This window comes from Rhamphochromis longiceps, linkage group LG13, assembly GCF_057381845.1.
Source record: "Rhamphochromis longiceps isolate RC_006_pf linkage group LG13, R_longiceps_female_GT1.1, whole genome shotgun sequence".
In the NCBI taxonomy this organism is placed as follows: Eukaryota; Metazoa; Chordata; class Actinopteri; order Cichliformes; family Cichlidae; genus Rhamphochromis; species Rhamphochromis longiceps.
Window position 1 is genome coordinate 29,427,464 of NC_140569.1, and position 12,846 is coordinate 29,440,309.

Below are 12,846 nucleotides of genomic sequence, written 5' to 3' on the forward strand. Positions count from 1 at the left end.
ATTCAAGTAATACGGGTGCTGTCTGCAGTTGAAACGATGACACTCGCAGTACTGAAGCTGGTGCTGCTGTAACAAGGTGGGCACTGTGGTAAAAAGGCAGATTTTTGCCATGATGTGGCGCGTGCTGCAGTAATAAGGCGCATACTGCAGTAATAAGGTGGGTACTATTTCACACCCGATGACCAGACATGTCAACGCTGTAGATTTCTGCAGTTTCAGAGGCTTTGTCACTGGAAGTGTCAAGCTGTTTTCTCCCTCGGTGGCTCAGTGGAGAGAGTGGAGCGCTCAACAGCATGTAGACATGTCTGCTGACCTAAATCTGCTCTCTTCTTCTGCCTTTTATTTATAGACTTAAGTGTGCGTCTGTGTGTGTGTGAGAGAGAGAGAGACAGACAGACAGAGAGAGTCAGTTTGTGCATGAATATAAAAAATTACCAGAAATTTGAGAAACACACGCTCACTTTTTGTGCTTGTTCATTGTGTGCTACTGCATAGTTCTTTAGGAAGTGGAAAATGGTGAACTGTCCCTTTAACAGAAGTGAGCAAAGTTATGATGTTATATAAAAAAGGCACCTGACATGGCTGTCTTTTATGATTGACATAGGGTCCAGTGTACTGACTGGGGGGCCCTGAGTGGCAAAGCCCCTCTGAAATGTGTCATATCAGTTCAGCTATGTGCAGAAATTAGGGAAGGAAACAAGGAGGCTGGATCCCCTTTTTCTGGGAAAAACTGTGAATGCATGTTTTTTTTATTAATATAAAAAGTTTTGGCACCTGTTGAAGAAGTTTTGGTTTCCCATAAAAAGGAAAATCACCTGGATTGAGACACAAAACATGCTTTAAACGCTCCTGTGGATTTAAGCTTTAATATATTCTTAGTTGCTAGTTACACCTACATTAATAACAAGGTTTTATGTGCTATGTGTTCTATTTTTCGCACCTCATATTATAATCTAATCCAAACTTCAACTAAATACTACCAGCTAGGTGTGTCTAATAAACAGGCTACTGAATATAGCTTTATCATGAGTCCAGGGGGAAGAAAGTGACTCTGTTGCTTTGTCCCTGAACTTCGGACTTCTTTTTCACTGTTCTTTTACCTTAACACTGCGAGTAATGTTGGTGGTCCGAACTAGAGCATGTGAAAATCTCTTAAGTAACTTTAGACTTTTCAAACACTGTGAATGTGTGACTTTGATTTATGTAGTCAAACATGAATCTGAAAAATGAATTCTGATGCATTTAAAGCCCAGAAATGAAGTATTTGCGGCATCAGCGAGGTCCTCAAGACTTTTTGTTTTAGCATCACTTCACAAAAAGGGTTAAAATGCAACCTGTGCTTGCCGTGCCAGTACTCTCTCACACACACATGCGCACACACACCGGTGCTTCTTTATTAATGGGATGTTGCATGTTGTCCAGTTGGAGCTGCAGTGTTTTGTAACCATGTCCGTCATTATGTAAGAGATCATAGTGAATTCCCTGTCTGATACCCAGCTGACCTCTGTCATGTGAGTGTTTATGATCACTATGAGACACACACGCACGCACGCACGCACGCACGCACGCACGCACGCACGCACGCACACACACACACACACACACACACACACACACACACAGATGGACATTGTTTCCAGCAGTATGATTGGCTTATTTATTTTGCTTTGGACGCTCTACTACCATCTGTCCTCCCTCCTTGTTGTTCCACAAAAGCACTCAGGAACATTTTTTTCCCAGGGATTTGAAAATAAAAGTGTTTTCCAGATTAAGGATGTCTTGTATAAATGGAATTTGTTGGGCCACAACTGACCTCTTATTCAAAATATTATGATAAAATTACACTGCACAATTGCACTTGAATTTGCTGGAGGTGAAATCACAAATGGAATGGCCTTCGCTTCTGTAATCAACCTTTTTTCACCTTCTCCACATCTTCTTTTTAAACCACATGTGCAAGGTGAACCTTGGCTTGCTTAATGAAAAGTCTTTTGGGGAATGACATACGTGTGTTTTCTTCTTTTATTAGAGGTCAATGAAAAAGAGAACATTTAAGGGAGAAGAAAAGGCAGCAAGGCGTTGATAAGGATTTTCAATGATTGTCGATGCTTATGAGTAATTGGGGCACGCCTCAGCGCATGTGTGCAAGCACTCAAATATGTCAGAAAACCGGTATTCTTACAGTAGTAGACAGAGCAGGAGCAGTATCAGCTGTAGTAGCTTGTATCGTCATAGTGTAATTGTATCTTAAGTTGTGTGTGGAAGTGTAGAAGCTGGTGAGTGTAGTCAGTCTGGTCAGGCCAGAACTACACCATCTCTTCCTCTGGGTTTTGTCTGGAATGTGTTTACTAGTTCTGCATTGTGTGTGTGTGTGTGTGTGTGTGTGTGTGTGTGTGTGTGTGTGTGTGTGAGTGAGAGAGGAAAAAAGAGGGAGACACAGAGGAGTGAGTTGGACAGCGTTGTCCTCATGTGCAGAGCTGGGTGCATTACAGTGAGGAAGAACGGGATGGCGCAGTCATGCCTGCAGACTGCTGTCGAACACGCGTCCAACTTTGACTGCTTTCTTGCTCGACCTGCAGGAGTGTAGTGGAGTGTTTGCACTTTGTGCATCTAGAGAACCTGAAATAGCCCGATGTGGAGGTGAGGGGGTGGGAGGGGTGGATGCGCAGCTGAGGCATGGAAACCAGCGTATCCGGTTACAGGATCATAATATCACTGCAGAGTCCATCCACTAGCACTGCACTACTGCACAACACACACTCACTACAGTCAGCTCTCGGAGTACCATGCACAGCCCGCACGTCTGTGCGTTTACAGGCTAACATGCACTTCCACACAGCAGAGCTCACCTCTGCATGTAAAAAAAGCTCTACATGGTCCTTTACTGTGATTTTGGGATTCGATTCACACCATGCTCTTTATTTGTTCATGCAAAGTCATCCCTTCTTATCGGTCATCTTTTCCTCTTCGCTTCATATGATTGTTTTACTAGAAAGGCCACTTTTCTGAAAGCTTTGTCAGCTTTTAATGTAATCATATCTTTATCACACGCTTAGCTGCAAGCACCTATCAGATTGTAAATTTCACGTTAAGGTGCTATTTGATTGTAGCGTGGTTCTATCAGTTGCAGTAAATCCTTCCTTTATGAAGTAGACGAGCCCAAAGACATTCAGGGGGCCAGCCCAGTGTGTGGTTAGCTCTTGGTTTTGTATCAGGATATTTGGTGATATTTTACGCTGCAGGCAACACCAAAGAAATGCTTCTTTTGACAAATGTTTTTCTCATGAATCTGATGACTCTGATAGGAGTAATTGTTTATGTATTGATTTGGATTTGTTTGGCATATTTTGCAAAGGCAAGGAGAAAAGGATTAAACGCAATAAATAAACAGTTTTTGTTTGCCTTACTTAGATATTGGACTTTGAGTAAAGTTTTGTCTACTTTGTATCGTCTGCCTCTGATATGATGATGGTTGTAACCTTTCACAGAGTATTGTTACTTCTGTAACTACTGATTTTGTTTTGCAACTCTGTATCAAATGTAATGTAGTGAGTACAAGGGGAAAATTAGTTCTATTTTTGACCTTCAGAACTGCAGCTTGTTGTATTTCTACTCAAAGCTTCTTTGCTTTGAAGGTCGGAATATACCTTTTACTATGTTTACCTCATGGGAAAAAGGTAGTTTTAATACCTTACTTTGCAAGACAGCTAACAGTGATTCACGTCGTCACAATGACCTTGAATAAAGATCGCGGCTCCATTTTAGAGCGTAGCACTCCTCCACGGCTATGCTTTATCACTTCGACTCATTTATGACCTGTTTTTCTTCCCCTCGTGCGGTCATATCTAGACATGGCTCATAGAGAGTAGGATGGTGCTGGGCCTGTGAACTTTGACAGCCGTCGGAACGGGGAGGTGGAGGGTGTGATGTAAATGCTGAAGGGCGGATGAAAAAGAACGACTGAGAAGAAGTAAAATTCCAGAAAGTGAGCGAAGAAGATGTGGAGTAGAAGGAAAGGGAAGAGGAGGATAATGAAGTGGAATGTAAGGGGTGGGGCACCTCTGGTATGTCAGCCCTGCACTCAGTGTGTGCGAATGTGTGTGTGTGTGTGTGTGAGCCTAAACACCCCACCATGACTCAGTGAGTCAGACATGCGCAGCTGCTTCAGCTCTCAATCACACACCCGCAAAATGCTTTGAAACTATCTCTGTTGCTCTCTCTTTGATTCTCTGTTTCTGTCTCTCTCTGACACTCTCTGATTCGCCATTTCCCTGGAAGATCCACAAGCAGCTGCAGTGGGTGGAGAGGCTGCTTTTTTAAATTAACACACACACACAAATGTTAAAAATCAGTCATTCATTTTTGAATGAACTCCCAACAATTTCTTTACTGCAGTAAAGAAACACATAGTTTAAAAAAATTTGTTGATTTTTCAAACTATTTCTTTGTGGATTAGTGTTGACACACAAAGGCTGTTTAGAAAAGATTCATGGAGCTTCTGGGACTGAAAGGTGAAGACAATGCTGTGGTGCATTAATCCTGCATTCTTTCTATTGGCCAGCAGGGGGCAACTCCTCTGGTTTCAAAGAGTTTTGTTGAATAAGTCTATGGAAAACTGGCCCAACTAACACTCAGTCATCACGGTTTCAAAAAAATGGCAACACTGAAAATGCTCAAGTTGAGACACCACAAACTAGCGGATGAAATCTTAGAGGTCCTCTCTCTATCAGCACAGAGCAAGCAAGGCTTAGCCTAACATCTTGAGGATAATTATAATTTAACAAAAAACAGACAGAGTTTAAGAGACTACTTGAAAACACCTGATGCACATCATGAAGCTAATGAAGCATCTGCCCAAACTCAGACTGCTGAAAAGTGTGCCATGCAGATAGATAGAGCAAGCTTTTCCTCCAAGGCTGGCTATCTCTGGACTCTCTCTCACCTGGGGCTGAAGCAGTGGGGTGCTTAGTGGTCTCTCTTTCATCTGATGATGGCTGTCTAAACTATAGCAACCAGCCCAGCCTTTAATCCAGTGTGTCCTCCACAGCTCACCGGATTTTTAAATAGCAATGTTATTTTTCGTAACATGATCAAGAAAAGTCCTCATTTAATTTTTTTGTGAACAGCTTTTGTTTTTGTTTTATTATCAAGGTCACTATGACATATATAACAAAGAAGTCTAACATTAAAACAAAAGTAAAAATGTAGTTTGTTTTCTTTGCTGTTTTTCAGATTTTTGTCCACATATATGATATACAAACTATAATTTAATAATAAAGACAATCCTACAGTTTTCAGATGTCTTGCTTTTGAGGGGAACAGCTTGATGAGAATAAGTGAATAAGCCAGGACTAGTTCATACAAAATAAAATGTTAATACTTCTGATTCTCCACACTTGAAGAGCTGGCTGTCACAAGAATGGAGGAGATGTGATATCGTTTATAGGTGGAGAAATTCATAGTTTTCATACGTGCACTCAAAAAAATTGAATCAACATGAAACAATTAGGGAAAGGATTTTTTAATGTGATTAAATTGCTGTATTTTCGTTTTATACAATTCTGTTATTCCAACTTAAAGCATTTGAGTTGGACCAACTTAGTTAATTAATGATGAATCAACTTATTTACTGCAGTTGAGTCCAATTTAATAAAGCTTTGTAATGTGCATCTTTTTTTCCCTCCAGTTGAATGGATTTATAACAAATTTCACACAGCAGTCACTCCATACTAAAAAAAGAAGTAGGGAAGTTATGATTTCAAGGCTTGATACAGAATTTTCTTTATGTTTTTGTCCTTGGTGGGTGCATAGCTGCAATTATTTAAAACCAGATATATATGAAAATGTTCGTCGTCAGACTAAGACTTTTAACAGGTTAAACCACAATAAATAGCCACAATAAATAGCAATAGCATGTAGCCTAACATCCTGTAACAACAGCGAAATGTTACCAACAACCTGTGTATGTTCACCCAACAGTCTGAACCAACAGATCTGTAAGGTCTCAATAATGATGCAACTGGGGGTTCAGTGCCTGGCCCTAAAGCAACCGAGCAGCAGTGATTTGCTAGAGGGAGGAGAAAATGTTGCTCATTTCCCTCCCACCGTACCAGAGCAGTCTCACCTCCTCTTCTACTTCCTCTTCTCACTTTTTCCCCTCCTCCTCCTTGTCTTCCTCCTCTTCCTTCCTGCTCCGCCCCCATCCCCCTTCCCTCCCCTTCTCCACCAACACCACCACCTATCCCCCCCACACCCCCCACCTTCCCTCCAGTTCTTTGTCATCTCTTTGGGTGAATTCCCAGCTGACTCTGTTTGTCATGGCAACCAACCAGTCGTGGTGACTGGGCCTGCAGCTCCTGCTTCCTGTGTGTGTGTGTGTGTGTGTGTGTGTGTGTGTGTGTGTGTGTGTGTGAGGAATGAAGAGACGCATGCGCAGTGTGTATGTGTGTAGACAGCGGCTGGCTGCTTGAGCCTGTCAGCCTGGATTAAAGTCAAACATACTGCAGCAATGCCTTTCTTTCTTTCTTTCTTTCTTTCTTTCTTTCTTTCTTTCTTTCTTTCTTTCTTTCTTTCTTTCTTTCTTTCTTTCTTTCTTTCTTTCTTTTTTGCAGCACAGAAACAATTCAGTAGATACATGTATCTCTTAAAGCTAATATGTTTATTCAGGGAATTTCGTTTATTCGGTGTGCTATTCTAATGTGGCACGAGGAGGGAGAGTGGAGGGGGTGGGCTTTAAATCTGGCCTCTGATCCTGTGGTACAGCAGGGAGCGCTGCTATTACATAACTTCTTGTTTGTGTGTGTGTGTGTGTGTGTGTGTGTGTGTGTGTGTGTGTGTGTGTGTGTGTGTGTGTGTGTGTGTGTGTGTGTGCTGGGCCTTAGTGTGCAGTGGTGAGGCTCCCAATGCAGCTGCTTATGGTTTCAATATATGTGTTTTTTTAAAATCCCCTGTCACAGTAAGCTCGTTGCGTTTAAGCAGCTTCTTGAATCACGCCAGTTAAGCTGCTATGCTTCAGTCTGAAAACTTCACTGTGGAGTATGTCAGTGTTTTAGTGAGATGAAGTTGGGTTTGATGATCATTTTATACTGTAATCCAGTTGGGATGCTGGATTTTGCTCACCATAAGAATATATCCCTCAATTGCAAGATGAGAATTTTCTTTTCTTTTCTTTTTTTTAGAATATCAGAGTTGTTTTGAGGTGTATTGTGGGGAACAAACCAGAACATGACTCTACTTACAGAGCAGGGAAACGTCCACTAGTGAGAGGAAGTAACTAGGACTGTGAAAAACTAGCTATTTATTAAGGAGTGATAGTTTATTAATGACTTTTTTTTAAAAAAAGAAAAAGAAAAAGTTGAATAGTCACAAAAGTTCAATAACCTGAAAAGAGAATTGACACTTGTGTCTGGTCAGTGTAATCAGTGATTGTTGAGTAGGCCAAACCACAGTTGCTTATAAAGTGGACCTATTATGCTTTCCCTGTTTTTCGGTCATGTTTGCTTTCACAGTGCTGGATCATCACATTAAAATGGGCAAAGTCTAAACTCTAAACAGACATTTTTTTCTACTCTCAGTTTTGTGTGATGTCAGTAACATCCAGCGATAAGACAGCTAAACCCTAATGTTAGCAAAGCTATATGCGTCTTCAATAATCTCTCCTCTGTCTCTGCTTATTTGTTTTTCAGATATATGTTCGGTAAAGGTGCGAAGCGAAAGCTGGACGAGGATGAAGAGGGGCTGGAAGGCAAAACGCTGGAGGCGCCGGTGGCGGGAGGGGGGCTAGGCGTCACTCCAGAAGGTCTTTCGAAGGTGTCGTACACCTTGCAGCGGCAGACCATCTTTAACATCTCTCTGATGAAGCTGTACAGCCAACGGCCGCTGGGAGAACCCAGCCTGGAGCGCCGCGTCCTCATCAACAACATGCTCCGCCGCATCCAGGACGAACTCAAGCAAGAGGGCTCCCTGCGGCCACTTCTCCTTCCGCCCTCACCGCCACCCGACGACCCCATGGACGAAGGCTTCCGTGAGGCGCCGCCATCTTTCGGCGTTCTGTCAGCGGCAACGAGCACACAGGTATCCCAGCCTTCTGCACTGCTGATGCCAGCGATTGCTCCTCCGCCTTCACCCCACCCAATGGTGCCTCCCAACTGCCAGGTATCCCAGGCCTGCCCCAGCCGTCTGGAGGCCTGTCCTGCCCCTTTGGAGGCCTGCCTCACTCCTGCCTCTTTACTGGAGGAGGATGGTGGAGATTCAGCCTTTTGCGCGGTATCTCCACCCACCCCTCCGCTGTCACCACCCCCAGTGCAGCCTCCAATTTCAGCACCTCTGAGCCAGGCCCCCTCTGTCCCTGTGCCTGTCTTTTCCTCCTCTCTGAGTGACATGGAGTTGGGTCCTCCTACAGCCATAACAAGGACAGCAGCAGCTAATACTACGACCATGACTACCTCCCCAGCTCCCACACCAACCACCCAACCCCTCCCACCTACACCCACCGGCTCACCCAGAGACTGCAGGACTACGGGTGCTAAACCAGAGGCAGCTGCCGTTTTCCTAGTGGAAGGCCGCTGTGCTGAGCTCCGGCCAATGGACACTCTTCCTGCAGTGCCCCCAGGTGGCCTGGTAGACGTTTCCTCCTCTCCTTCTTGTCCCCCGTCCTCTTCCTCGCCCTTTCTCTCAGACTTGGCGTTGGATGATGTCCTGTTCGCCGACATTGACACATCCATGTATGACTTTGACCCTTGCACGACAGCAGGGGGAGCAGGGGGTGGGACAGCAAGCACCGGCGGCCTCGCCAAAGTGTCGCCAGTGGTGACGGCGGACGACCTACTCAAATCATTGGGGGCACCGTACAGCGGCCCTGCCCCCCAGGTTTCAGCCAATCAGCCTTTCAAAATTGATCTGACAGAATTGGACCACATCATGGAGGTGTTGGTGGGCTCCTGACTCAAGGATGCCCCCCCCATGAGAAACAGTTTAATCAGACTGGAATGAAAACGTGGGATCGATTTTTTTTCCTGGTTGTTGTTTTTACATTTTTTTTTTTTTTAAACTCTCTTCAAAAGTCGGTAATTGTAAACATCGATGGTGATGTCAGTTAGTACTACTATGACAACTACTACTACTACTACACAACACTGTGCATGCACTGTCCTCGCCTTTCCAAATATGGAAAAGAAGTAACCGGGAAACAAACACATATAATTGTATTTCTATACTTGTGAGGACCTCCTTTGACTTCCTTCATTCCCGAAACCTAATCCTCTTTGTAATCTTTAACTTTAATCTAAGCCTTAACCCTAAGGAGTAACTGTAAATAGAAGCAATGAAATTGTCCTTGTTGTGGACAACTCTATCTACCCTTGTGGGGACACTTACTCCTCACAGGTAAAGAAATACAAGCATAAACATGAGACACACACACACACACTGTAATTATGGCTTTTAGCAGATGAGTGCCTTTCAAAATGACCACTTATTCAATTCCTGTTTTAACAGTATTTTTTTTTTTCGTTTTAACAGCCTAGAGAGGTCACTCCTTAATGTTTTTTGTTTAATTTATTGTATTGAAACTATCGTTAAGTAAGGTAATTTCTCATGATCAAATAGTAATTATTTAATCTCTATCTTATTACAGATGCTATGTTTTATTTGTAAAGCAAGCATAAAAAGGAATATGTAGTTTTACCAGTGTGCTAGATGACATATTAGCTTGGCTATACGATTACAGTTTGGGAGTGGCTCTGCGACGCCTCGCCGATGTCTTGGTAAACTCTTTTTTGTACTTCTCCTTATCAGCAAGCACATATAACTGTGCTGGATGCTGTTTTACATGAGTTCGGTCATAGGAGCTGGTTATCATGATTCACTTGCAGCAGAATTCAAATGAGCTACACCCACAGGGGAAAGCTCGGCGTGTTTACATTGGAAGCAACAGCAGAAGCAGCAGCAGCACCGACTCATGGCTCCCAGTCGGATGTAGATGATGTGAAAAGTGCAGCCTAAGCAGAGGCTTAGGGCTCACTACACGCATGTTAAATTTAGCTGCGCAGGCCTGAAAACAAAACAGCTGTTACCCCATTGCAGGGAAATTCACTGTGGTACCACTGCAACTCTTGGAATTACACAAGAAAAATGTGGGCGGTTAGTAGGACTATTATTTTTTGGGTGAGGTTTAGTTCCCTCTGATTTAGCAACACAGGTGACTGGCAAATTGTAGCAGGACATACAGTATTAAACACACCCTGAGTATGTTTACTTGTGCTTAGAATAGAAGCCCTAAAGTGCAAAATCTCATGGTTCTGCAGGACAATTTTGAGATTGCCTCAAAAAGCTCACGGGCCAGGAGGTCTAAATCTGACTCGTAAATAATAAGAATGCGGGTGAAGTAGGAAACCCAAACCACAGTGTTAACCTGATACTGCAACCATGCAAAGTGTTGTTTCAAAACACTTCCAACCCCCACCCAGCAGAGGTCACCAGTGAATATTTATGGCACTAAAACACAAAACTGGCAGTTAAGTGATTCTGAGTAACAGTTGTCTGTGGGTTTATCACTGCAAGGTACATATTACACAGAATCATCTAGTGAAAGTATAGAAGGGGCACCAGAGAGCACAGCTTTAATGTTAGTCACCATTGTAGCTGCTGTGTGCTGTATTTTCTCATCATACAGCATCTGTCAGAAGAAGCGTTTCTGGACACTGCAATGATCCAGAGGGCCGGGGAATGCCACCGGTGGCTATTTTGATTATGGAAGCGTTTTTCAGCAAGTCACCGTAAGAACCCCTGAACCCTCGTGTGTTTGCCAGCACAGCTTTGCGGTGGTCTCGCGGTATCGTTCGAGAACATTGTGTTCCAGTGGAAGATCATCAGCTTCCCAGGGTACATTTGACTTCAACTAGCTTGTAAAAGAATGGCATTTTAAACCGAAGCAGAGTGTGAGCCGAGCACATGGCAGCACCAACTAATACCATTTCTAGATGACCGTATCTTGTTGCTTTCACCATATTTAAATTTTGGAGTGCTTGTTTTTCTTTCCTTTTTTTAAATTGTCAATGAAGTTATTTATTCGTATGGATTTTCCCCCTTTTTTTGTAAATATATTTATTTTTTATGTGAACATTTGGATTGTAAATGTGTGTACAGAATGTGTGGTAGGAATGTACTTCAAAAAGGAATGTATCCGAGTGTGGAACTATGGGGTGGAAGCCATTTTTTTTATATACATAGGTAATTATATTATCTTGTTTATGTTTGTTTTGTTGCATTGTTATTGTTTTTTGTTTTTTTGATTTCTGGGGTGGCGGCCACAACTTTTTACATCTTTTGTACTCTCTTGTTCATCACTTTCCAGTTGAAGGCGAAGAGTTCATGCAGCAATACTCAAAAAGCCCATCTCAAACCTTCAGATGTCAAGTCTCCAAAGCCTGTCAGATGCTCTGATGCCAAAAGTAATGTACATAGTATGAACAACATTCAAGGTTCTGAGTCTTTTTCGATCAGTGTTTGTCACCGAATCGGTTTAAGCGCTGTCCGAGCGTGCGGCAATTTCTAACCGCAGATAAGGACTGACCACAGTCGAGGCTGAGTCCCTCTGCAAAGGCTGTATTTTACACAGACCTCAGAGCTGTGCCTTTTTCTATGCAATAGAACACAAACACACAGAGAGAAACTATCAGCTGATCACTGTATTGGGATCCAAATGTGGACTGTAGATAATATATACATATATATGTATATATACATATATATACATATATATGTATATATACGTATATATATATATATATATATATATATATATATATATATATATATATGTATGTATATATATATATATATATGTATGTATGTATATATATATATATATGTATGTATATATATATATATATATATATATGTATGTATATATATATATATATATGTATGTATATATATATATATATATATATATATATATATATATATATATATATATATATACACACATATATATATATATATATATACATATATATGTGTATATATATATATATATATATATATATATATATACACACATATATATATACATAATAAATGAAATAAAAGTACAGCTGTCTATGAATTTGAAACAGTCTTACTTTTGTAGTTTTATATTTATATATATATGTATGTATGTATATATATATATAAATATATATAAATATACATATACAATAAACTGTAAAAAGAGCAGGTGTCTGTTGTGTCTCCTTGTCTTTGTTTTTTTGACGTGTACATGATTGAACATGAGTCACTGTCAAAGGTGGAGTGATGACAAGCAGAAGTGGAATACAACTAATAAACTGGTTCTTGGCTTAGTTAAAAAAGATGAGGGAAATTTTACCACAAGTTCAACTTATGTGTGTAATAAGACTCACATGATGAGAGGGTTATGCACAGTGCCTGTGAAGAAGATGGCCATGAGGTGTAACCGAAAGCTCTGGAAACAAACTTTAAAAAATTAATTAAATTGCAAATCAAATGTATTTATATGGCACCAAATCACTGTCACCTCAAGGCACTTTATATTGTAAGGTAAATACCCTACAATAACACTGAGGAAAAATATCAACAATCAGATGACCCCTATGAGCAAGAACTTGACAACAGTGGGAAGGAGAAAACCCCGTTTAACAGGAAGAAACCTCAGGCAGAACCAGGCTCAGGGAGAGGCAGCTGTCTGCCATGACCGCTTGACCAGAAAGAGTTCCAGAATTGACGACTTCCACTCGTTTTCTTGAATTTCTTCAATAACCAGGTCTCTTGAGGCTGTTGAGTATCCTTGCTATTAAAATTGTTGAAGATCTGAACAATCTGGGTACA

At 41.6% G+C, this 12,846-nt stretch overlaps 1 protein-coding gene across 2 annotated transcripts in view; it reads left to right on the forward strand.

Moving 5' to 3' along the window:
* Window positions 1-10,973, forward strand: part of sertad2b (SERTA domain containing 2b) — a 42,032-nt gene extending 31,059 nt beyond the window's left edge. For both annotated transcript variants that reach the window (XM_085428959.1, XM_085428958.1), the window contains exon 2: window positions 7,686-10,973. In XM_085428959.1, coding sequence (XP_085285085.1) covers window positions 7,690-8,943 — 1,254 coding nt within the window. In that variant the 5' untranslated portion in view covers window positions 7,686-7,689 and the 3' untranslated portion in view covers window positions 8,944-10,973. The remainder of the gene's footprint in view (window positions 1-7,685) is intronic.
* The last annotated feature ends 1,873 nt before the right edge of the window (window positions 10,974-12,846 follow it).